Genomic DNA, 22,762 nt, shown 5'->3' with positions numbered 1-22,762 from the left:
TCCTAAGAAGCATTTGCAGATCCTGGAGAGGCCTAGCCAGTCTCCAGATCTCAGCCCGTAGAAAATCTTTGGAGGGAGTTGAAATTCTGTGTTACCCAGCAACAGCCCTTAACATCACTGCTCTAGAGGAGATCTGCATGGAGGAATGGGCCAAAACATCACCGCTCTAGAGGAGATCTGCATGGAGGAATGGGCCAAAACATCACCGCTCTAGAGGAGATCTGCATGGAGGAATGGGCCAAAACATCACCGCTCTAGAGGAGATCTGCCTGGAGGAATGGGCCAAAATATCAGCAACAGTTTGTGAAAACCTCTTGAAGAGTTATAGAAAACGTTTGACAGCTGTCATTGCCAACAAAGGGTATATAACAAAGGATTGAATTTATTTTTTGTTAATGACCAAATACTTATTTTCCTCCATAATTTATAATTAAATTCTTCAAAAATCAGACAATGTAATTTCTGGATTATTTTTTCTCATTTTGTCTCTCATAGTTGAAGTTTACCTGTGATGAAAATTACTTTTTAAGTGGGAGAACTTGCACAATTAGTGGCTGACTAAAAAATTTTACCCCCATCTTAAAGTTTTATTATGTCTTTCCGTGGATTAATTTTATGATTATTTATAAAACAGGCGTATTTAAGGAAAAGGAATTTCTTGCAGAAATGCAGGAGGATCATAGCACAGGTGTTTTCAGGTTCTGCTCTCTCATGGTTTTCAGGGACATTTCAAGTGTTTTTTCTAGTTAAGGTGAGAATAAACCACATGTTTTCCTGGGATTGCTATCATCAAGCAAACATTTCTGTACAGTGAGCGGATCCAGAGCAGAATAAAAGCATGAGTTTGGTGCGTTTCAAGCTATGTTTGACCACATGGCTTCCCTAAAGCTAAGTGTTGCCATCCTCCTGGCTGTTTCCACCTGCTCCTGGGCCACAGAGAAGGTGAGGACGTGTGAAAATCAAAATTATGCATAAAGTCAGAATGGGGGACTTGTTTGTTTACCTTTTAGATTTTCTCCAAATCTCTATAAATGTGTTTTAAACATTTATAAATGCCACTAAATCTGATTATTTTCAGTTATACTTTTCTTCTTGGCATCGTTTTGTGTCATTTTATGATTTCATAAAACAACAGAAATACAATGAAAATCAGTGACTTGACATACCTGCTGTCAGCAGGAGGACCATTGTCTTTATGTTTATTCCATATGATCAAAGGAAAACAATGTAAAAAAACCAAAAAAACAAATATTTTTCATGCAGTGCTGGAAAATCCCAGAGTACTTCACAATAATCTTCACTTTCTCTTTGACGAGGTTTGGATGAAGTTCTTGCCACAGCATCTGACTTAACCTCCTCATCTTACTTTCCGAGTTTTTGCATTTCTGACAATGTATTACACAAACCACAGATTACAAATTACAAATCTTCAAACCAATTTTTATATTTTCTGGAGGTCAAACACAAAGATCAGGAAAAAAAAAATGGTGGGAAAAGCAACAGACTGTTATCTGGCATCATAAAACCGGGCACACTCACATTTTCTCTCTTCTGCTTTAGGTTTATCAGTGAGGAGTTTTTGTTTTGGACGGCCAGAAACTGAGCATTTTTGTGTTTGTGTGTGTTTAAATTGACCTCTATTGTGACTTTATACTTGATGCTCAATCAGAAACACGATGCATCACAGACATCCAGTTTTTGATTTATCTGCATCTTATAATGTACTTTCATGTGATTAAAATGTTGAGAGTGATAAAAATGTAGATGAAAAGACTCCCAATTTAAACATTTATAAACAACTTTGGGTGTTTGTTTGTTTTTTAACAGGACTGTGACAAGCATTTCATTGATTTCATATTTGCCCAGGATTGTTTGTGTTGTGGGCTTAAAGGTTTTGTGTTGTGTTGTTGCTCTAATGCAGGAACTGTCCGTCTCTGAGCTCCTGTGGAAGGCCAACAAGGATGTCGGTAAGACTGTTTTCTCGACGGTTAACAGTTAACCAGTGGTTGTACTTCCTTCAGCTGATCGCCTGAAAACGTTTTTAATGATTGATCAAAATCACATCATGGCAGAGCCAGAACATTTTACAGGGGGAGGGTACTTTGGAAGGGTGGCAAATAAGAACAGCAGAGTGAAAGGCTATTACAAATGTCTCAGATAGTTTATTGATGAGTTATCATTCACGAGTTTTCCAAAAATAAGAATTTTCTCCTGTCACAGCATGGAAAGAGTGCAGATTTCGGCTAAGACGAGGTGCTGACGGCCCAGACGAGCCAGCATACACTTCACAGGGGCGTAGCAAATAATTTGAGGGAAATCATTTGAAGATTTAATTTAAAAATTTTGTCTTAATACTTAAACAGACTCATTGGGGGGTGTTATGAGGGGCAAATCATTTTGCAAAGAAGCCCCCCCCCCCCCCCTGCTCCACCCCTGTATTACATAGAGGTTTTTTTTACAACAAAAGAACAATGACCGTGTTTTTCTTATTTGTCCTCATCAGAATAAAGTGGATAACACTGCAGTGTTTTCCTGTTAAATTACTTTCTTTTTGTATTCCAAAAACAACATCATGACATTGAATTTTGCAAATTAATTTAAAAAGAAATCACTGGTATATATTTTTTCCATTTTAAGCACAACCCTTCAGACAAACTAAAGATAGAAAACTCCATAATGCTTGCCAAATGCATAACTTAAATGTTTAATATCTTTGACTAAAAAAAAGGTTAGGTTTAAAGAGTTAGGTTTTTATACAATAGTGACAATGAGATGGTATGAAGTCATAAAAAATGAAGTACTATGACCGACCTGTAGCATTATTTAGTGTTGGAATGAAGCCATAACTGAAGTGAAGATTATTTCTTGTAGTTCATACAGAAGACGAGCCATTTGTGGTGGATGACATTGCCTATGTCAGTAAATCTGACAGGAACGCTGACCAGTGCACATCCAGCAGCTGCTTATGGCCCAAATCTGCTGATGGAAGGGTGTACATACCCTATGTGATTGCTAATCATTTTTGTAAGTACCAGAAAAACATGTTTGATCCTTCAAGTGGAATTTTTGAGACAAAACTATAAAATTAACAAAAGGACAAAATGTACTGCTGTGTATTACAAATGTACTCATTTAGATATTTTCTAAACAAGCTGCTGCTTCTTCATGTTTCAGTGGACTTGTGTGTTAAGACTGCAACAAAATGTCTGTGCAATTGAAGTAACAGATTCTTTCAAAGTCTCATATTCTGAAGCGGATTTTCCTGTCTGTTTCTGCAGCTTCTAGTGAACTCCAAGTCATTGAGCGGGGCCTGCAGTCTTTTTCTGAGGTTTCCTGCATCCGATTTATCCCTTATTCTGGCCAGAGAGACTATGTTCACATTCAGTCACAAAATGGGTAAGTTGGTATCAACATTTTACCATGAGTAAAATATGACGAAAATAGCATGACGATAATTGTTTTTAGTTATTACAAAAAAACATAACGTGTTTGAAATGTAATCATTACACTAAAAACCAAAATATTTCAAGCCCTTCTCTCCGTGTAACCAAATCTTTATTCAATGGTATTAGCTGAGATAGGCTTTAGCAGCCCTGTGACCCTAAAAGGGATTCAGAGGGTTCTGAAGATGGATCGTGAAAAGTGAAATTGAAGTGTTTTAAAAATGTAAAATCAGACTAAAATAAGATGTTTTTGAAAGTTAGGTTCTCTTCTATGCACTCAACATGTGCCTGGGGCTTCCTTTCCATGAATTAGTATTCCGTGTTATGGAGCTGATCACCTTGTGTTGGGTCGAACATTGCTAAGGTTAAATCCTTCTACACGAAGAATGACTACATAGAGTATACAAACCTCTACCTTGATGTGGTGGGGGTGGGGTAGTGATGTCAAGAGTGATCCTAGGGGCTGTTCTGTTTGGGGCACAAGAAATACCTCAAGTTGGCAGTGCCATGGGATTTGGGTGGTTGTCAAAACCATGTGGCTTGAAAATGGGCTCTAACCACTGGGACATCGGATATCACCTCACTAAATGCGAAAACCTGAACTTGTAAGGGAGGCTGAACAATACCAGCTAGAGATAGCTTGGCTTGCCTCAATGCAGGGTATGAGGTCTGACAACAACTCCTCAAGAGGGGTTGGGCTCTCTTGCACTATAGAGTTATTCATATTGTGAGGTGATTGGCTGGGTGTGAGCAGCTAGACCATCATAGGTTAGGGTTATTCCAGTGAATTGGAGAGGTTACGTACCCAACCCGGAGGGACAGGGACAGGGACAGGGACAGGTCTCATACAGTAGTGTAGAGTACTTGACCTTCTTGAGTCTCCAGGAAGAGTAATAGAAAGTGATTGGGGACTCCATTGTCATACTGGTAGATTTCAGTGCCCATGAGGGCAATGACATGAATATCTGGAAATCAGTGATTAAGAGGAACAACCTACCTGATCTGAACCCAATCAGTGCATCATGATTGGACCTCTGTGCCAGTCACAAAGCATTTTTGCGCACAAGGGTGTCCATCAGTGCAGATGGCATCAGGGCATCCCTGGTAGGATGTGTCATCAGGATATTGTGGGGTTGTCTTGAAGAAAATCTGGTGAACCAATTTGCATGGTTGATTAAATTCTTAATATTCTTTGTTTTCTGATCAGAACTTTTCTCTTTAACATTTTTTCTTTATTTTCATGATTTTTTACAGCTGTTACTCCTACGTTGGACGCATCGGTTATGGCCAGACGCTGTCATTGGACCGCCAGGGCTGCATCTACCACAGCACAGTTCAACATGAATTGCTTCACGCCCTTGGCTTCAACCACGAACAATGTCGTTCTGACAGGGACCAACACATCCGAGTTCTGTGGGAGAACATCCAGTCCGGTCAGAACCAGAGCTTTGAAATTCCTTTGATTTAAATTTGATCACATCAAACACACTCATCTTATGCACAAGTCAACATGTTGCAAATGAAGTTCTAATTTTTACAGCATGTTAATCTGCAGAGCTACAGCTGGAAAAACACAGAAATCCTGTTAAAAATGTCAAAATAAACTTCCAGTACACTTTAAAAAATAACGTTTTCTAAAAATGTGGCAGTGGTGTAACCTGCCCAGACAGCACATGTGTGACTGGTAGATGCCAGCTAGATATTTAATAAAATAATCTTCATAACATTGTGGGAGAGCATTTGCTCATTTGGTCAAATGTGGGCCTCAAATGCAAAACACCAACGGGCAATCATTCAATGATCAATCATCATCTACTATTTAAAAAAAAAAAGAAAAAGTTTACCATTCCTGTAAATCTTTTTTGGTCTCCTATGCATGTAGAAACCAGACCCAATGCTGCCTATCTTTTATGATTACCACTGAATACGTTAAGACAACAAACTCTCTGTTTGACTGGGATCCTCATTGGTAAAGCTATGGGCCATCAAATCTTCTTATTCTGACCCAAACCTCAGGGAAAACCCAAAGGTTTGAGTAAAGGCAACTGACAGAGAATAGGACAAAATGATCAAATGTAACCATGACCGCACTGTCTTTGATTCTTACTTCTAAACAAACCACAGTGACCATGCCTCGTTCTTTCTGATCTATGAAACTCTGAATGATGTTTGCAACAATCTGTTTGCTAATTAGATGGAATACCAATTAATAATAACAGGTCAGCATACTGTCAGTTAATTCTTCATTTGTTTTTGTTTTGGAACTCATGCTGATGTGTGGAGAGATCTTGCCAATGATCAAACACTGGCTATAATTTGTCTGAGATATCGCATAAAAAACTCCAGCAAATTCTGCTCCATTAACGGGAGGTTCATTCTTGAAGTAGAAAAATGTCATACACTTATAAAACAAACACTCATTTTATACCATTTTCAAACATGGGAATGGGATTGGTGAAACACAGGGACACAGGTCCCCTGCAAGGCCCCTGTGATGTTCTCACTGTGAATTCTGCATAGAGCGCAGTTCCTATGCTTTGATCTGAGACATATTTTGAATTTTCTCCACCAGGTCTGGAGTACGCCTTTGATAAACTCAACACTTTGAACCTGGACACTCCCTACGACTACAACTCTGTCATGCAGTACCACAGGTCTGGACTTTCATTTTCACCTTCATCTGTTAAGCAGACTAAACACATTTGAGCCACTCAGTGTGGACATTTGGAACATATTCCTACTGTTTTACTTACAAAGGGTCATTTTGATTGTCAGTTTTTTTTTCTAACAATTTAACAAATCTACTTGGTTCCAGATATGCCTTCTCTGCAAACAACAGGCCCACCATGGAGCCCTATCCTGATCCTAATGTTCCTTTTGGCACAGCCACTCAGATGAGCAACAATGATATCACCAGACTGAACAGGCTGTACAAATGTTGAACTGTAAGTACAAGTTTGTACTAACAGCAATACCCAGATCTTAAAATAGCAGTACTGTGGAAAGGTTAAAAAAAGAAATCAATATAGGAAAATAAACTTATGGTTATAGACCACAGACTTTACCCGTATCATGACTAGAGGAATCCAATACAAAGCTCTGATTGGAATTTGACCTTCTGGTTTTTTTTGGAGCATGAGTTGAATTTTTTTTTCCAGGGGTGCTACCAATACTCAGGAGCGACTTGTATGTTTTTTTTTACATACATACATTCAGATGTTTGTTTTATTAGTATTACCCTATGTTTTCCCAAGATATTCTTATTCAGATTACAGACCTCTTTTGCAGGGAAGTGCTGTTATTTTCCTACTAACAACCGCCAGAGGGTGTTGTAGGTGTGTGTATCAGTATTTGCTGTTGACAGCAATGGAGAAGAAGCGCTGTCCAAAACATGGAGAAGAATCGGATCTTTCTCCTCCTGAACTTTATGATACTTTTCTTATTTGCATCTCAACATTAATATTGGTTTACATTCAGACGCAGCTCCTGCAGTAGATGGTGAACCTCACCGTACTGGGAGAGTCTCTGAATGATCTCATGGACCCAAACATGGAGATGTGATTACTGATGCTTTTGTAGAGCCTTTTAAAACAAATAAACCTGATTTCTAAACATCATTCGTGTCTTCCATGCATTGTAAAGGAGAGATACGGTCAATGCTTCCAAGCTAAAAACTTGATGGTAGTTTCACCCACATACGATGCTAGTGTCTAGTTCATGAACACATTTTTGGACGAGCATTGAGCATTGAGAAAGAGACAGTGGACGCAAATTACGCTGGTGAATGCCGTTCGGTGTGAACGCAACATTACGAGGAGCTCTGCCGATTTGTTCAGAAGCATTGCACTCTTCTCCCAAAGGTGCAACTTGTATCCCGTGCGACTTAATGTTATGTAATATGTTGTTTTCTTGTTTATTATGCATTTTTTGCTCCTCCGACCTATACTCAGGTGTGACTTATACTCTGGAAAATACAGTAATTACAAATTGGTTTAGAAGACTTGATTATAATTCTACCATCCTCTTGTCTATTTTCAGTCTTATTTAGATAATTCTGGATAAAAGATGTTTGATGTGATGTCTTGATGTTGAGTCATATTCTTTCAAGGAAGATTTCAAGTCTGGTTGCCATGACTCAACTTCAAGACAACCTCATTTGGTTTAATGAGAACCTTTGCTTGATATGATGTTGATCAAAATTTAAACATAGAATTTAAGAAAGCTGAATATACTATCATCCACAGAAGCAAGTCTTTTTGGAAATGAAATGAATTGGAAGAAATTATTTGTTGTGTTGATCTTATGACACAAATAATTTGTAGATTATGTCCGATTTGAATCATCTATTAAATGTTCTTGGATACGTCTTTGCCAGCTGAATCCTGAGAACTTGAAACAGTTATTTTTGCCTTCAGTGAACGCTTTTGATTGTCTTTACACATTCTAACATATACTTTACGTAAGTTTGATCAAATGTGCCTTAGGTTTGTTGCCTTCTCTTAGGTTGATCTTTAAATTCTGTTACCAAATACACTTAAAATATTCTTAGTCTAATGTCTCTCCTTTTATCAACAGGTGATGGATGGCTCCAGGCATTCTTTGTTGAGCCCATTGAACATTTTTGATTCAACCTACTCTCACTAACAATAAACCAATGAATTTTTGAGCCAAAATGATCTGATGTCCTGCTGACCCCCAGATTATGTGTGGAGCTGCTTGTTTTCAAACTCCGTCCTCACCTCATCACCTCACCACCATTTTGGGTTTGGCACTGCATGCATCACACTGGCAAACAAACATACACAAAAATAATTGCTTTTATTTCCTATACATTGCTGTATGAACAGTTTGTTACTTTTAATAATAATAATAATAATAATAATAATAACAATAATAGTACATTTTATTTAAAAGCACCTTTCAAAACACTCAAGGACACTGTACAGCCGTATCCGGCCCGCCAGGTGGTTAAGTCTGGCCCACACATGAAGAGTAAAAATTATAAGGATGTTTAAAAAAAAAAAGCACATTTATAGTCCATTCCTGTGTTGAGTTATGATTTTTTTTTTAAAAATAACAGAAATGCGCAATTCCGCCACTAGGGGGAGCAAAGGAAAAGCAAAACAGGTGAAACAGCTTATCTCTGCACGTGCCAAAAGCGAAACCTAACAGCTCTGCGTCTGGGTAAGATTCACTTTGGTTCCCTATGAACCTTACCGCTGTTAATTTGCTATAAGGATGATCAGTAGTGACACCCTAAAGACCAAAATGTTGCCAAAAAGTGAAGTGGAGTGAAGAGCCTTCCAAGAAAAATTGAGTTTTTTTCCAAAAGCTTTTACAAAGCTTTTACAAAACCCCAATGCTTGGTATGTCATCAACACATCTGAGTGCTCAAAGAAAATAACATTCAGCACCACTGTGAGACTCACCATAAAGAAAAGTTTTACCATTTGCAGTTAAGAAAAAAGAAGAATTACCAACAATTAGCTGGACTGGAGAAAAAAAAACCGTTTGCATTTACTGCAGTATTGACATCAGTGATGGAGCAGTGACAGACACCTAATTGTAAACATGTTGGTGCAAACATCCAAAACCTTTTCTGAGGTGAACTTGTGCCCCAAAAAGCAGTCGACCTTTGCCAACATGAGTCTGTCATGGATTACGATTACAGAAACAATGTCTCTGAGGAGACTTGGACGCCAAATGAAGGGATCCAGTCATTTATTGCATTTTCGGTCACTGTTGATGAAAGGACCGACATCACAGATAAACACAGCTGTGCATATTTATTAGAGATGTTGAAGAGACCGTCACAGTGGAGTTTCTTGAGTTGATGGACACAACAACAGCTGATGACACAGTCAGCTCTCTAGTTACTGCGCCAGACGATGTTGAAGTGAACTGGTCACGTGATGTCAGTCTGGTCACGTGATGTCAGTCTGGTCACGTGATGTCAGTCTGGTCACCGATGGCACTCCATCAAAGGTCAGGAAGAAGGCAGCCAGGCGTTGCCTCAAAATTCAAGCATCAAACCAGGAAAAGATTCTTGGACGTTTCTTTGTGTTTTGCGCACTGGAATGACAGTAAATGTGTTGCTGCACAGAATCTGAATCCTGATAGTGATAGTCTGGTGAAGTTTCAGGAGAGAAAGGAGGTTAACTCCAAATTCTTATGTTCACAAATGTTTGCAAGTTTCATTTAGTTTCATTTTTAATGGTTTGAACATTTGCATTTTAGACAGGTGTTTCGTTTTTTTCTTTAGCCCCTCTTGAGTTTATTATCAGGATTGCTTCAGTGTCAGATGTCAAATATTCAGTCAGTATAAAATTGAATAAACCAACTTTTTTTGAAGTGAAATTAATTTTATTTGAGATCCATTGGGCCCAAGTGATTAGGCTAGTATTGTGGTTGAGGCATTTTTTCCAAAAGAGTAAAAAACTAAAACAAAACTATTATTTTGCCTTTACGTTACTGGTCCGGCCCACTTGAGATCAGACGGGCTGAATGTGGCCCCCGAACCAAAATGAGTTTGACACCCCTGCTGTACAGGTTCAAAAGTAAAACACAATAAAATCAAAACATGTTAAAAACAATAAATAAGTTGAAATCAATGATAAAATCAGATATCAGAATAAAAAATTGTGATCTGTAAAAGCAAATTATAACAGGTTTTGAGTCTGGAATAAAAAATTGAAAAGAAGTCACTGTTACGAAGGTCTGGGGGGAGAGAATTCCAGAGATTTTCAACTCATCAGCACTGCTTCTAAAACACTAAAAGACTTTGGCTGTTTGAGGAAAATGGGATACAAATGAGGGATTATGTTCCATCAGAATACTTACTTAAACACTGAAAAAACATGAATTTTTAAATATTTTAGTAGGAATTCCTCATAAAGGTAAATTATACTTGAGGTAAAGTGAGACATTTTTCTGAAATTGTTTTTTTATCTGCCACACATCTGTTACTGATGCTCCTGCGTCATTTTCACTGAAAAATACTTGCTCTTTTTGATAAACACGACACAATACTAATTGATTTGAAATGGTTTATTTCAAGCAATAAAAGCAAGAATAATGCACAAAACAATACAATCAGCAGTTTTACATTCATACAAATACGTATCAAACTTAGGATAATTAGACCTTAAATTAAAGATTGCTTGAAAGGGAGTGGAAGGAAGTAGATTTCTATAATCCCACCACTGTTCTACCGTACCATTTTCATTTCACGAATTATCATTATCCGGCTAATAACTTTTTATCAGACAGAATTAAGAATCCTTCAGTATCAATGAATCACACGACAAAGATGAATTACTTAATTATCGAGGAAAAATAGACATAGCTCTATGACTGGTAAGAGTGTTTGAGAATGTGATGACAACAGTCTTTTTCGTTAGTGAACACAAAAACTTGATTTCAGTGTGAAAGGAACATTCAGTGAAGCCTTTACTTCAAGCGCCTGCTCTATCCAGTCATCAGACATGCACTTGTGGTCAGACAGAGACAGAATGTGAGAACAAACCTAGAAAATAAAAGAGAAGAAGAGCAGAGACAGCCTGAAATAGATAAGCAAAGGAGATCAGGCTTCAGATCAGCTGGGACGATGACTAAACAGAGACCTGGTTCAGCTTGGCCGCCCTCAGGGGGATATCAAACAGGGATGTGTCCCAGATATGAGCCTTTCTCCTCTTTTTTCCCTTCATGTCTTTCTTCTCCATTAGCAGAGTATCTATTGCCCCCTTGTTGCCCTATAGGAAGCGGTGGCTAGGATACAGGATCTGAGGGTTCATTGCCACATTTTTTCTGCTTCATTTCCTGTCTGCGCAGCAGCTGAGCTAAATGCCAGAGCTCCACCAGCACACAGGGCCGAGTGTCAGTTGCCCGGCTACCCTCTCAGTCTGTTGCAGAAAGGAAGTTACTGTGTTGCTGTGTGCTCCAACAGTGATCGGGTTCATTAGAGTTTGGTTGACCTCCAAGACTCTGGCCATCACTCCTTCCTGTCAGTTGCATCAACCTGTGCCTTGCTTTGCTCCATCCACATCTCCCACGCCGGGAACTATTTCAGCTCAGGACTTGTTCCTCCATCTTCACATCTGTCTTTGGCGCTTTCTGTGGAGGAATGCTACAGAAATCATGTCTTTGTGACGAAACTTGGAAATGTTGCATCCCTTGATTTGTTATCCAACGTGGATGTCTGGGAGGCCCTGGTGGCCACTGCTGCCTCGCCATCGATGGGGCTCTTGGTGTGGTGGTGAAAGGGGAACTCCTCCTACATCATCCACCTCAGTAGAACTAGGGGGCTGGTTTAGCTCGTGCTGGTTTGCGGCCCCTTCCGTCCGTGAAATCAGGGTTCAAATCCGGGCTGCTCCCTATTCCCTTCTCTGCTGCTGTGCCAGTCCCTAGCCCAGTTGGGTTGAGAGGGTTGCGTCAGGAAGGGCATCCGGCATAAAACATTGCCAAGTTAACCATGCAACTCATCCTCAAGGGAGGGTTGTCTCACTGTGGCGACCCCTGATGGGAGAAGCCAAAAAGTGTACCTGTGAGCTGTTGTTTTGTGTATGTGTGTGAAGGTTTTTGTAGCAAACAGGTGTGTTTGCGATAATTGAGTGTCTGTGGACAGGCCTCACCCTTTTGACTGACATCCACACCTGACAGCATTGATGATAAACCTCAAACAACTCGTCCAGCAACTTCCTTAACCCCCCATTCTTCCCCCTTTCTTTTGGACCCTTATCCCCATTTCTAACATCCCACTCGCTCCTTCTCTCTTCTTTTATTTTCTTTCCCGTCCAACAAGAAATACAATATGCAAACATAATGAATTTAAATAAAGTTTAGCCTGAAAATTCTAAAGGGGTTTATATAAATATACTTCTCTTGTATCTGAAGATTCATCACCCCCTATTGTAACAGTAACATCTGTCCAACACCAGAGGCCTTCAGCTCTGATCTGCTTGTTTTGCTGCTGGACAAGTTAAATATAAACAAAGAATAGCTTTGGGTTTGTTGTAAAGTCAAAAGTAAAGGATAGTGGTGAGATTTACTCTTTGAAATCTTCATACTGTCCCATTCTAATACAGATTTGAGAAGAAATTACTCTGCATCCCTGAAACAAATGATACAAACGTTTTGCTGAGTATATAGTAATTATAATTAGACATTTTATTTGATTTTATATTCTATCTATGCTACATTGCATCATATTCTTTTACATGTTATTTGTAAACACCACAGCTGTTATATTTTTATTTTTCATGTCCTCATCCCTCCTTCAGATCTGTCTTAGGGCCTGTGCTGTGTTTACATGTGGGACGGCTTCATAAAGCTTCTCTCTGAATGTTTGAAGTTTATTTGGTTTGTCAAACATACTTTTAAACAATAAGTAAGGGTTAATGGCCTTAGAAGTGTGCATTATCACTTTTTAACGAACACCGTTAAAGCCTGAACCGTCCGACGCGAAGCGCACTTCCGTGAAGTGCGTTAAAAAGTGAAAATGCACACTTCTAAGGCCATTAACCCGCTTATTCCATGGTCACTTCCAAAAGAAATAAATATTAACCAGTTTTTAGTACTTAATTCTTGTTTTTTTCCCGCCGATTTGGATCGCTTTTTTCACGAAAAGCGGACTGTGTGTTATGTGGTGCAGCGGCTTGTCATGGTAACGTGATATGGCGCCACATCACTGCAGCAGTCAAGGTTCCGCGATATATATATATGTTGATCTATCTGATGGGTTGAATAAAGCATCAGTTCAGAGTGAACGTTCACCTCTTGCCGCTTTTTTTGTCCGGATGAAGAAGCGAAAGGTTGTTTTAAAGAGCCCGGCGCAGTGATACAGAATATTTAAGATAGGTGACTGGATCTTCTTTCTGGGGCGTAGAGTTATCACTGTGCATTCTCACTTGTTAATGCACACCCAGCAGCCACTCAGAATCGATTATTCACCCGGACCATGGTCTAACAGAAATTTACGCACGCTGTGGAGGACTGAACTTCGCATCGGGCGGTTGCTTACGTAAAGTCTGTTAATTTCTGATAATTGACACTTCCAATGGCATTATCGCACTTATACCACAAGCAAACAAAATAAATAAATATTCAATCAGTTTATAGTACTTTATTCTTGTTATTTCTTTGGTTTAGATTGCTTTTGTGTGATGTGCTGAAGTGCGTCACACAAAAGCGTTGTCACGGTAACATGACATGGAGCTGAGCCGTCACCATCTGCGACTGTAGCAGCAAAGAAGAGCGAAATATATGCTGATCGTCACAATGGTATAAATAAAGCATCAGTTCAGTGAGAAAGTTCACCTCTTACCGCTTGTTTTTGTCGAAATGATTAAGCAAAAGGTTGTTTTAAAGAAGCCGGCGCAGTGATACAAAACATTTAAGCTAGGTGATCGGATCTTCTTTTTGGGGCGTGCGGTTATCACTGTGCGTTATCACTTTTTAATGTACACCCAGCACCAATCAGAATCGAGTATTCACCCGGACCATGGTATAACAGAAATTTACACACGCTGTGGAAGACTGAACTTCGCAAAGGACGGTTGCTTCCGTAAAGTCTGTAAATTTCAGATAATGCAGATTTCGAAGGCCATTATCGTGCTCATACCATGGTCACAAAAAAAAAGAAATAAATATTCAATCAGTTTATAGTACATTATTCTTGTTATTTCTTTGGTTTAGATTGCTTTTGTGTGATGTGCTGAGGCGCGTCACACAAAAGCGTTGTCACGGTAACATGACAAAGGAGCTGAGCCGGCAGCAACTGCAACTATAGCAGCAAAGGAAAGCGATATATATATATATAAACTGATCATCACAATGTGTTGAATAAAGCATCAGTTCAGAGAGAAAGTTCATCTCCTACAGGTTGTTTTTGTCCAAATGATGATTGTTTTAAAGAAGCCGGCGCAGTGATACGAAACATTTCAGCTAGGTGACCGGAACTTCTTTTTTCCGTGCAATTATCCTGTGGTATTAATTCATTCATTCATCTTCTTAACTGTTTATTCCCTTTCGGGGTCACGGGGTTGCCGGAGCCTATCCCGGCCACTTGGGCGTAGGCAAGGGATGCCCTGGACTGGTCGCCAGTCTGTCGCAGGGTGGAATATCCTCAATCACACATCCATTCAGTCTCACACACCTATGGACAATTTAGAGTTGCCAATCAACCTACGTAGCATGTTTTTGGACGGTGGGAGGAAGCTGGAGATCCCGGAGAAAACCCACGCCTGCACAGGGAGAACATGCAAACTCCACACAGAAAGGTCCCCCATTGATGTTGTGTTTTTCATGTCCCCCAGCTGGGACTTGAACCAGGGGCCTTCTTGCTGTGAGGCAAGAGCGCTAACCACTGCGTCACCGTGCAGCCCATCCTGTGGTATATCACTTTTTAAAGCACACCTAGCAGCCAATCAGAATCGAGTATTCACCTGGACCATAGGATAATAATTCTTACTCTGCATGATTCAAACATAAAAATACCTATCAAATTATGTTTCTTTATTGTTTTAAAGATAACTGCAGTTAATGGATCTATTTGTCTGCAGGTGGATGCATCAGAATGAAGTGAAGCAGGGAGACTGGCCTGCGCATTTCAGTTGCTGCGTCACACCCGACTTGAATAAAGGAAAGGCAGTTTTAAGCTTAAACGATTTGATACACGTAGTCGTCATGGACAGATAAGGAGAGGTGATGGGTGATTGAAAACTAAAGATTTATTGACACCCCTGCCCCTGCCTGGACACCCCTGGGGGGGTGGGAGGCCGCAGGGAGTGCAGAAGGAGTCCAGACGTCAGAACAGGCTGAATGGTTCCAGCTCAGAGCAGACTACACAGCAACAAAATGATCTGATTAGAGTAAAAGGCAAGGAAGCAAACTCAGATGTGGGTTCGATACCTCTTGAGGTAAGCAGACAGACTGGCAGGACGCCCTGCCTCATTCTGGACATCTGTGGAGGAGAGATAGGGAGAGGGCAAGCAAAGAACCAATAAGGAAAATACACCAAACAGGAACAGTAGAGGGCAGCGAATGGACAGGAACGGTCAAGGCCTGACACCATAATGATGAAAACGCTGCAAGAACAAGTTTAAACACCAAAAACACAATTTTCATTGGAGTAAATATTTAACACATTTGATTTAGTAAATAGCGCATTTGTAGATTCATGACAACCAACTTTATTTATGACTCTTAATTGCTCTTTTTTGAAGTTTAAGTATTGGATCAATATTTATTGTGTATCTATTTCCCTGAATTTAACTACAATGCTGGAAGTGAGGTAGAATTTCTGTTGAAGATGTGAGGGTAACTGGCCTTCAAAGTTTGCATTATCAGAAATTAACACACGCTGTGGATATGGAAGCGATTCTGTAGCATAAATAAAAAGCAAAGTCAAGTGGAAGCCTTCCACACCCAGCAGCCAATCAGGTTTGAGGATTCACATGGACCAGAGGTGTCAAACTCAAATTCACAGTGGGCCAAAATTAAGCAGTGAAGTAAATTCACGGGCCAATCTAAATATTCATTGAAAAATGAACTGAAACTGAGATGTAATGTTTAGCCTTTTTGTATGGTAACAAACTTAAGTTATGCTTAAACGCAGATTCTGTAAAAACCAAATCTTGATATTACAAACACATGAAAAAAAATAATTTGAAATAAAAGACACATCGGTGGTATTCTTTAAATACTATAATATATAATATATAATATAATAAATAAATAAGGCATGTCTCTCCCCGTATCCTTTCAAGTTCTTTTTTAAAGTAAACCTTTTGCAATGTCAACAACAAAAGAACCAAAAATAATGTCATCCAGTAAAATCCAGCATTTCAACTACCGTATTAACAGACCACCATGCCTTTCAGTAGAAAAAGGGCATAAGAAACAGATATAATCAAGCTCAGTTTGCTACACTATGATTTTCTCTGCACATTGGTCTAAGCCAGATGCCTGGCATCTTTTCTTAGATGCAAGTTAATTAATGTCTGGGGTTAGACTCTGAGCCGAGGAAAACCTTCGTATTTTAGCAGCAATGTCTTGAAAGCTCCTGTTGTCCATCTTTTGTTTGGCCATTTTTGTGGAGGGTGAAATTAATTTGTCTGATGTGACTGGAGCGCGGCTGTCAATGACTGTCAACAGTCATGCCAACATACTAGCAAAGCATTGTGGGATGTGTAGTATTAACGGTACAGAATATACCGCGTGCCAGCTCCAATGTACGTTTGATATGATCTCACGGGCCAATTATAATTACACTGCGGGCCAAATTTGACCCTCGGGCCTGAGTTGGACACATGTGACCTGGACCATGGTATAAAGAATGTGGAAGTCTTTTTAACTCAATGTTCTTTTGGCATGTCTGTTGTTCTGAGTATGTAATGTAGAATTAAACACGGATTTATGATTTGTGTATTCCTTTTATTTAGTTTTATGATGCTTTCTATATGTTTTTAGGTTTTAATGTTGTTGACATTTGGACCTAGAGTCTATAATAAGAATTCTATTCTATTCTATTCTATTCTAATTCTATTCTATTCTATTCTATTGAAATCAGAGCTGGTGCAGTGAAACTCCAAACTTTCCCCAGATCATTGGCTGTAAATGTGAAGCTGCTGAAAACAATGTTTGTTTTCATTTAAGGTCATCTCTTTACGCGCGGGAGGGGGGGGCGCAGACGCCGCCGTTGACCAGCCCCCCCCCCCCCCCCCCCCACTTCCCCGCCCCCACGGCTCCTCAGACAGGCAGATGCTCCTGTCAATCATCCGGAGGGAGGAGGGCGCTGAGGCACATCCCTGCGCGTGAGTGGGCTCCAGGCTCTCACATCTGGATGTTCCTCCGGTTCACGCCCACAGCGGCTCCCCCCCTCCCCCGCAGCTGCTGCTCCTTTCCCGGAGATCTGCTCCCATCAGGCCCCGCGTCGTGTCTTTCTGTCGGCCGTCCGTCCTGGACGGGCTCTGCTGTCGGTGGCGCAGCCGTCCATGAGTGTCGAATGCGCCGTCACTCCGGCACAGCGCTTCAGCACGAAGATGGCGTCGGAGGGAGTCGGTGGAGAGCAGCCTCCCCCGGTGCAAACACTGGCAGCCGCCGTGCCGGGAAGCCTGGACGCGGTAAGACACGACCCGAGCGGCGGGCATGTTTGGTTCGGTTCGGTTCGGTGTGGGAGCGTTTTTTTCTGCAGAAACAACCAGCGCCGCGCTGCTGACTGGATCCAGAGATCCCAGCCAGGCCGGAGAGGGTTCGATGCCGCCGCCGTCGGGTCCTTTCATCCGCTGTTTTCGCTCTCGTGCAGCGGCGGGACGCGCAGGAACGCCGCGCGGAGCAGAGCGCGAGGATGAGGAGGAGTTCAGGAGGGTTCAAAGAAACACGCCGAAAGGGAGGCAGTCCACGAGGTGGAAAGACTCCATCCATTATCTGAACGTCCTGCAGGCAGCCTGGCTTCTAGAGGTGGAGTTTGGTCTGACCTGAGGCGAGGGTTTAGTTGTGGTTGATCTTCATCGTTTGGGGAGGATCATTTCTCAGGTTTGCTTTGGTGGTCTTGGCTGAGGCTTCACGCCTTTGAGTACAAACTGTTGCCTTAGTGAGGAGTCCTGCAGCCTTCTGCTTTAGCAGCTCAAAAACCAATGAGTCACTCCATCAGATGTGTTCATGGTCGATCCATAAGCATCCATCTTTAGTGTAACACAAACTGGGATTCTTTAAAAGTTTATATCTTTACCAGTAATACCAGACATAAATAGCATATATTCCACTTGGTAATAGTTATCTTTATTGCTAAGCATTGTTCAGAACTGCTTATACTTTCATTTTGTTTATTTAGTAGTCCTGAAGGAAAAATAATCAACTGATTTCCAGTTTGATTTTTTTTTTATTGTGAGAAATAAATGGTAATTGGCGTATACTTGTATAGCCCTTTACAAACTTCTTCAAAGGCCCAAAGGGCTTTACAGTCACAGTCCCATTCACACATAGATGGCAAGGCTGGAATCGAACCTGCAGTATTCCAATCAGAAGTCAGCTGCTCTACCGCTGCTACACAGCCACCTGCCTGAAATAAGCCTTACCATTTTTAAAATCCGTGATGGAATTATAAAAGCAATATTTTGATGGTACTTTCACACCATACTTTGTATCCTGATAGTTCTTGGATGCGTTAAAGCTCTTCTGAACTCTGGTACAGACCAAGCAAGTTTACTCCTGTTAGCTGAAACGGGTGATCTCTGTTCTCCTGCTTCTAAACGCCGGTGTGGTTCAGTGCAGAAGACAGTTACAGCAGACCCAAAGAGCAGTAATCAATCAAAGAAGGTCTATGTAAGGCCTTTGTCACATGTACAGGGTTTTGTGGGTTTTTGGGATGTTCGGGCCTTTGGAGGGTCGTACAGAAAACTGGCCGCATCTTAAGCGCTTTGAGCGTCTGGAAAAGCGCAGAAAAATCTAATCCATTATTATTATTATTAAGCAGAATGCAGATGTTCCTTTCAGTTCAGTTGTGTGGCCACTTCCAGGTGGTATCATGAAAATGTTACATACTATGGTCGTGTTTGTTAAGTAGTCATTTGTAAGGTGCGCACTGGACCTTATACTAACCGTGCGCAAATGCCGCAGTGCTCAGGGTTTGAAAAAATGAAAAATCCTTCTGAGACACCTGCATCTTACCTACTTCACCCTTCCTTTCCCTTGTGTGTTGTCTAAGTGTTTACTATGACCTGTCGCCCGTAGCATCGTTGCAGAAAGAAACGTGGATGAATATTTTTGCTCAGATGTTGCTATTTCGTTTGGGTTATCTCCGTGCTCTGTACAGGTTAGCCCATTTCTCACCCGCAGACAGACTGTAAGGGCAGTTATGACTAGGGCATTAGTCAGTGTCGGACAGAAGTGTAGGGGCAAGATCAAAGAAAGCAGTCCATAGTCTTCTCTGTGCTTTTCTTCTGCTTGTGTGTCTCAGGTAATACTGCCCCCTACTGAGCAGTAGATGTGACCGTCTTTTACACTTTTCTGTAGTCCTTGTTTAGCTCCAGAGAGTGCAGTATGAAAACAGACCAAACATTATGAAGGTGGATCACTTTTCATCCCAATCTAATTGAATGTTCCAAGACTGTCCTAATGACTTTAAAAAAGCCCCTGGAGAACCTGATGCACCTGTATTTCAATACAGAGATATTTTAGGATGGCGAGTAAACATTTTTTTGTGCCACAGAAAAATGTTCATGGAAAGAAGTTCATAATCTTTGGGCCATTGATGTCTTGTGTTTTTAGAATGAATTGTACCAGAGCTTAATAAACCCCAGAGACACTGCTGGTGGTTGGGGGCCAGTCCATTACAAAGCATTGTTTAGGTGGAGGGCCAGCGGACCGTCTAGAATGCAGAGAGACGACCATTCATGAATTTAAAAGCAAAAATAGGATTGTGATTGGTTGAGAAGAAAGGCAGGCAATTTAACTAATGGTTTGAGGCAGGGGTGTCAAACATGCGGGCCGCATCCGGCCCGAGGTGGTTAAGTCCGGCCCACACATGAAGAGTAAAAATCATAAGGATGTTTAAAAAAGAAAGCAAGTTTCTAGTTCATTCCTGTGGCGAGTTATGATTTTTTAAAGAAATAATCGAAATGTGCAATTCCGCCACTAGGGGGAGCAAAGGAAAAACAAAGCAGGTGAAACAGCATATCTGTGCACGTGCTAAAATCGAAACCTAACAGCTCTGTGTCTGGGTAAGATACACTTTGGTTCCCTATGAGCCTTACCGCTGTTATCTTGCTATAAGGATGATAAGTAGTGACACCCTAAAGACCAAAATGTTGTCAAAAAGTGAAGTGGAGTGAAGAGCCTTCCGGGGAAAACGTTTTTTTTCTTTTTCACTTTTTCACAAAGCTGAATGCAAAACCTGCATGGTTGGTATGTCATCAACAGGTCACAGTGTTCAAAGAATACAACGTTCAGCACCACCATGAGACTCGCCATAAAGAAAAGTTTCACCATTTGCAGATTAGAAAAAAAAAGAATTACCAACTGTTAGCTGGACTAAAAAACTGCAGCATTGACATCAGTGATGGAGCAGTGACAGCTACCTTATTGTAAACATCTAAACCCTTTTCAGAGGTGAACTTGTGCCCCAAAAAGCAGTCGACCTTCGCTAGCGTAAGTCTGTCAAGGATTATGGTTACAGATACAACATCTCTGAAGGAATCCAGTCATTTATTGCATTTTCAGTCGCTATTTATGAAAACACCAACATCACAGATATATACAGCTGTGCATATTTATTATAGATGTCAAAGAGACTGTCACAGCTGAGCTTCTTGAGTTGATGGACACAACAAAAGCTGATGACATAGTGAGCTCTCTAGTTAAGGCCCGTTCACACCGGGACGAATTTCACCGGCGATTTTCGCCGACGTTTAACGCCTCGTGACTAAACAAAGGGCACCAATGAGAGTGTGCACACCGACGCGAAAAAACGCCACGCGTCAAAGCGTCAAAAAAAAAACCTGCCTCGGGTTCGTTTTTTTTTTTTCGACGCTCAAACACAAAACTGCCTTGCTGAGCACACATACCGGCGAAGAAGATAGACGTCAAGTAGCGTCTACACTGCCGCGAAGAAATAATGACGGACATTCTAAAACATCCCCGAACCAAGCACCAGTTGGAGCTACTGATGCTTGAAATATTCATGTTTTCTTTGTTTGATTCTGACAAGCGCGTAAGTACTTGCTCTCTTCTTCTGAGTGAAAAGCGACTTTAAGAAGCCTAAAGTTGCGCAGCGCCACCTTGTGTACAGGAGTATTTCTGTTTACATTAAGCGCCATCTAATGTCAGGGAATGAAATTGCATGTTCGCTCGGCTCATCGTCAGCGAAAATCGCCTGGGTGTGAACACAAAAAACGTGGCGAAAAACGCTGGCGAATAACGCCTGGCAAATATTCGTCCCGGTGTGTACGGGCCTTTACTGCGCCAGACGATGTTGAAGTGAACTGGTCACGTGATGTCAGTCTGGTCACTCATGGCGCCCCATCAAAGATCAGGAAGTAGGCAGGTGTTGCCACAGAATTCAGGCAGACATTTTATTGTGTTTTGCACACTTGAATGTCAGTAAATGTGTTTCTGCACAGGATCTGAATCCTGATATTGGCGGTCGGGTGAAGTTTAAGGAGAGTAAGGAGGTTAAATTCTTATGTTCACAAATGTTAGCAGGTTTCATTTAAATTCATTTTTAGTGGTTTGGAAATGTACATTTTAGGAACGGTGTTTTGTTCTTTTCGGTAGCCCTTCTTGAGTTTATTATCGGGATTGCTTCACTGTCAGATGTCAAATATTCAGTCTGTATAAAATTGAATATAACAAATTTTTTAAGTAAAATTAATTTTTTTGAGATCCATTGCCCCCAAGTGATTAGGCTATTATGTTGATTGAGGTACTCTTTCCAACAGAGTAAAAACAAAACAAAAACAAAGCTGTTACTTTGCTTTCATGTTACTGGTCCTGCCCACTTGAGATCAGAATGTGGCCCCCGAATCAAAATGAGTTTGACACCCCTGGTTTAAGGTGAAGGCCTAATTGATGTGTAAAGTGATGTAACAAGCTAGCACACCTGGAAGTGAGGTAGATCTTCCTTGTTGAAACTGCGCCATAGCTTTACTAATATGTGGGTACTCAGAGTACTCTACCTGATCAGTCTCTGATATTTACACAGCCAAGGTTCTGAAGGCTAACCAAGAGTCTGGGCCATGACTGCAACATAGTGTTTTGATTCCTTTTGCTCATAATGTGCCAAAGGCCAAAGTAGTGAGTCATGCTGTTAAAAGGGCGTAGCTTTACTCAAGCTTCCCTTCCATAACTCCGCCCCCGCTGTATACACGCGTGTAATGTTGATGTTGAGGGATGGAATGGCATTTCTGGGCTACCAGGGTTGCTGGAGCCTACCCAGCTACTGTTGGGCAAAGGCGGGTTACACCCTGAACAAGTCAACAGTCGGCTGCAGGGCTGTGGTAGAACCATACTCGGTCCATTTTAATCTACATGATGACATCTTGCAGCTTAACAGGAAGTAACTTTAGTTCCCATCAGTTTAGTTCAGCTCATGTTTCCATTCAATATGGCAGTGGCTGGGTAACCTCCGGCCGGTGATGTGAGGTTCAAGCCTTCTATAGAGGGTAGCAACAATCTCCCAGGTAGGTGGATGGTAGCAGGGGGAGATGTGTGAGCTGAGAAAGTGGTGGAATGAGGCCTGTGGGGGCGAGCACAGGGCGGTGAAGGGGGCCGCCCACCAAACATCCCTCTAAATTGGTCATAATTTCAGTGACTCTGCTGGCATT

At 41.1% G+C, this 22,762-nt stretch overlaps 2 protein-coding genes across 9 annotated transcripts in view; both read left to right on the top strand.

The window, feature by feature from the left end:
- The first annotated feature begins 787 nt into the window (after nucleotides 1-787).
- mc6ast3 (astacin like metallo-protease) lies at nucleotides 788-8,116 on the top strand. 2 transcript variants are annotated; one of them, XM_011472817.4, is made up of 8 exons: nucleotides 788-942; nucleotides 1,922-1,967; nucleotides 2,872-3,024; nucleotides 3,279-3,396; nucleotides 4,698-4,876; nucleotides 6,016-6,097; nucleotides 6,259-6,388; nucleotides 8,019-8,116. In XM_011472817.4, the coding sequence occupies exons 1-7, from the start codon at nucleotides 862-864 to the stop codon at nucleotides 6,383-6,385; spliced, it is 786 nt and encodes a 261-aa protein (XP_011471119.1). In that variant the 5' UTR covers nucleotides 788-861; the 3' UTR covers nucleotides 6,386-6,388; nucleotides 8,019-8,116.
- A 9,075-nt stretch (nucleotides 8,117-17,191) lies between these two features.
- Nucleotides 17,192-22,762, top strand: part of cttnbp2 (cortactin binding protein 2) — an 81,719-nt gene continuing 76,148 nt past the window's right edge. For all 7 annotated transcript variants that reach the window (XM_023955476.2, XM_023955475.2, XM_078948272.1 and 4 more), the window contains exon 1: nucleotides 17,192-17,563. In XM_023955476.2, the coding sequence (XP_023811244.1) occupies nucleotides 17,435-17,563 (129 nt within the window). In that variant the 5' untranslated portion in view covers nucleotides 17,192-17,434. The remainder of the gene's footprint in view (nucleotides 17,564-22,762) is intronic.

This window comes from Oryzias latipes, chromosome 6 (assembly GCF_053564925.1).
Source record: "Oryzias latipes strain Hd-rR chromosome 6, Olatipes_Hd-rR_3.1".
Taxonomy (NCBI): Eukaryota; Metazoa; Chordata; class Actinopteri; order Beloniformes; family Adrianichthyidae; genus Oryzias; species Oryzias latipes.
Note: the sequence above shows the minus strand (reverse complement) of the source record. Positions and strands in the feature narration are given on the sequence as shown.

What these genes read in the sequence shown, in the direction of transcription:
- mc6ast3 (XM_011472817.4), top strand. Translation starts at nt 862, where the DNA reads ATGTTTGACCACATGGCTTCCCTAAAGCTAAGTGTTGCCATCCTCCTG. An exon ending in GCTCCTGGGCCACAGAGAAG is followed by an intron (nt 943 to 1,921) that starts GTGAGGACGTGT and finishes GCTCTAATGCAG; the next exon opens with GAACTGTCCGTCTCTGAGCT. An exon ending in TCTGTCATGCAGTACCACAG is followed by an intron (nt 6,098 to 6,258) that starts GTCTGGACTTTC and finishes ACTTGGTTCCAG; the next exon opens with ATATGCCTTCTCTGCAAACA.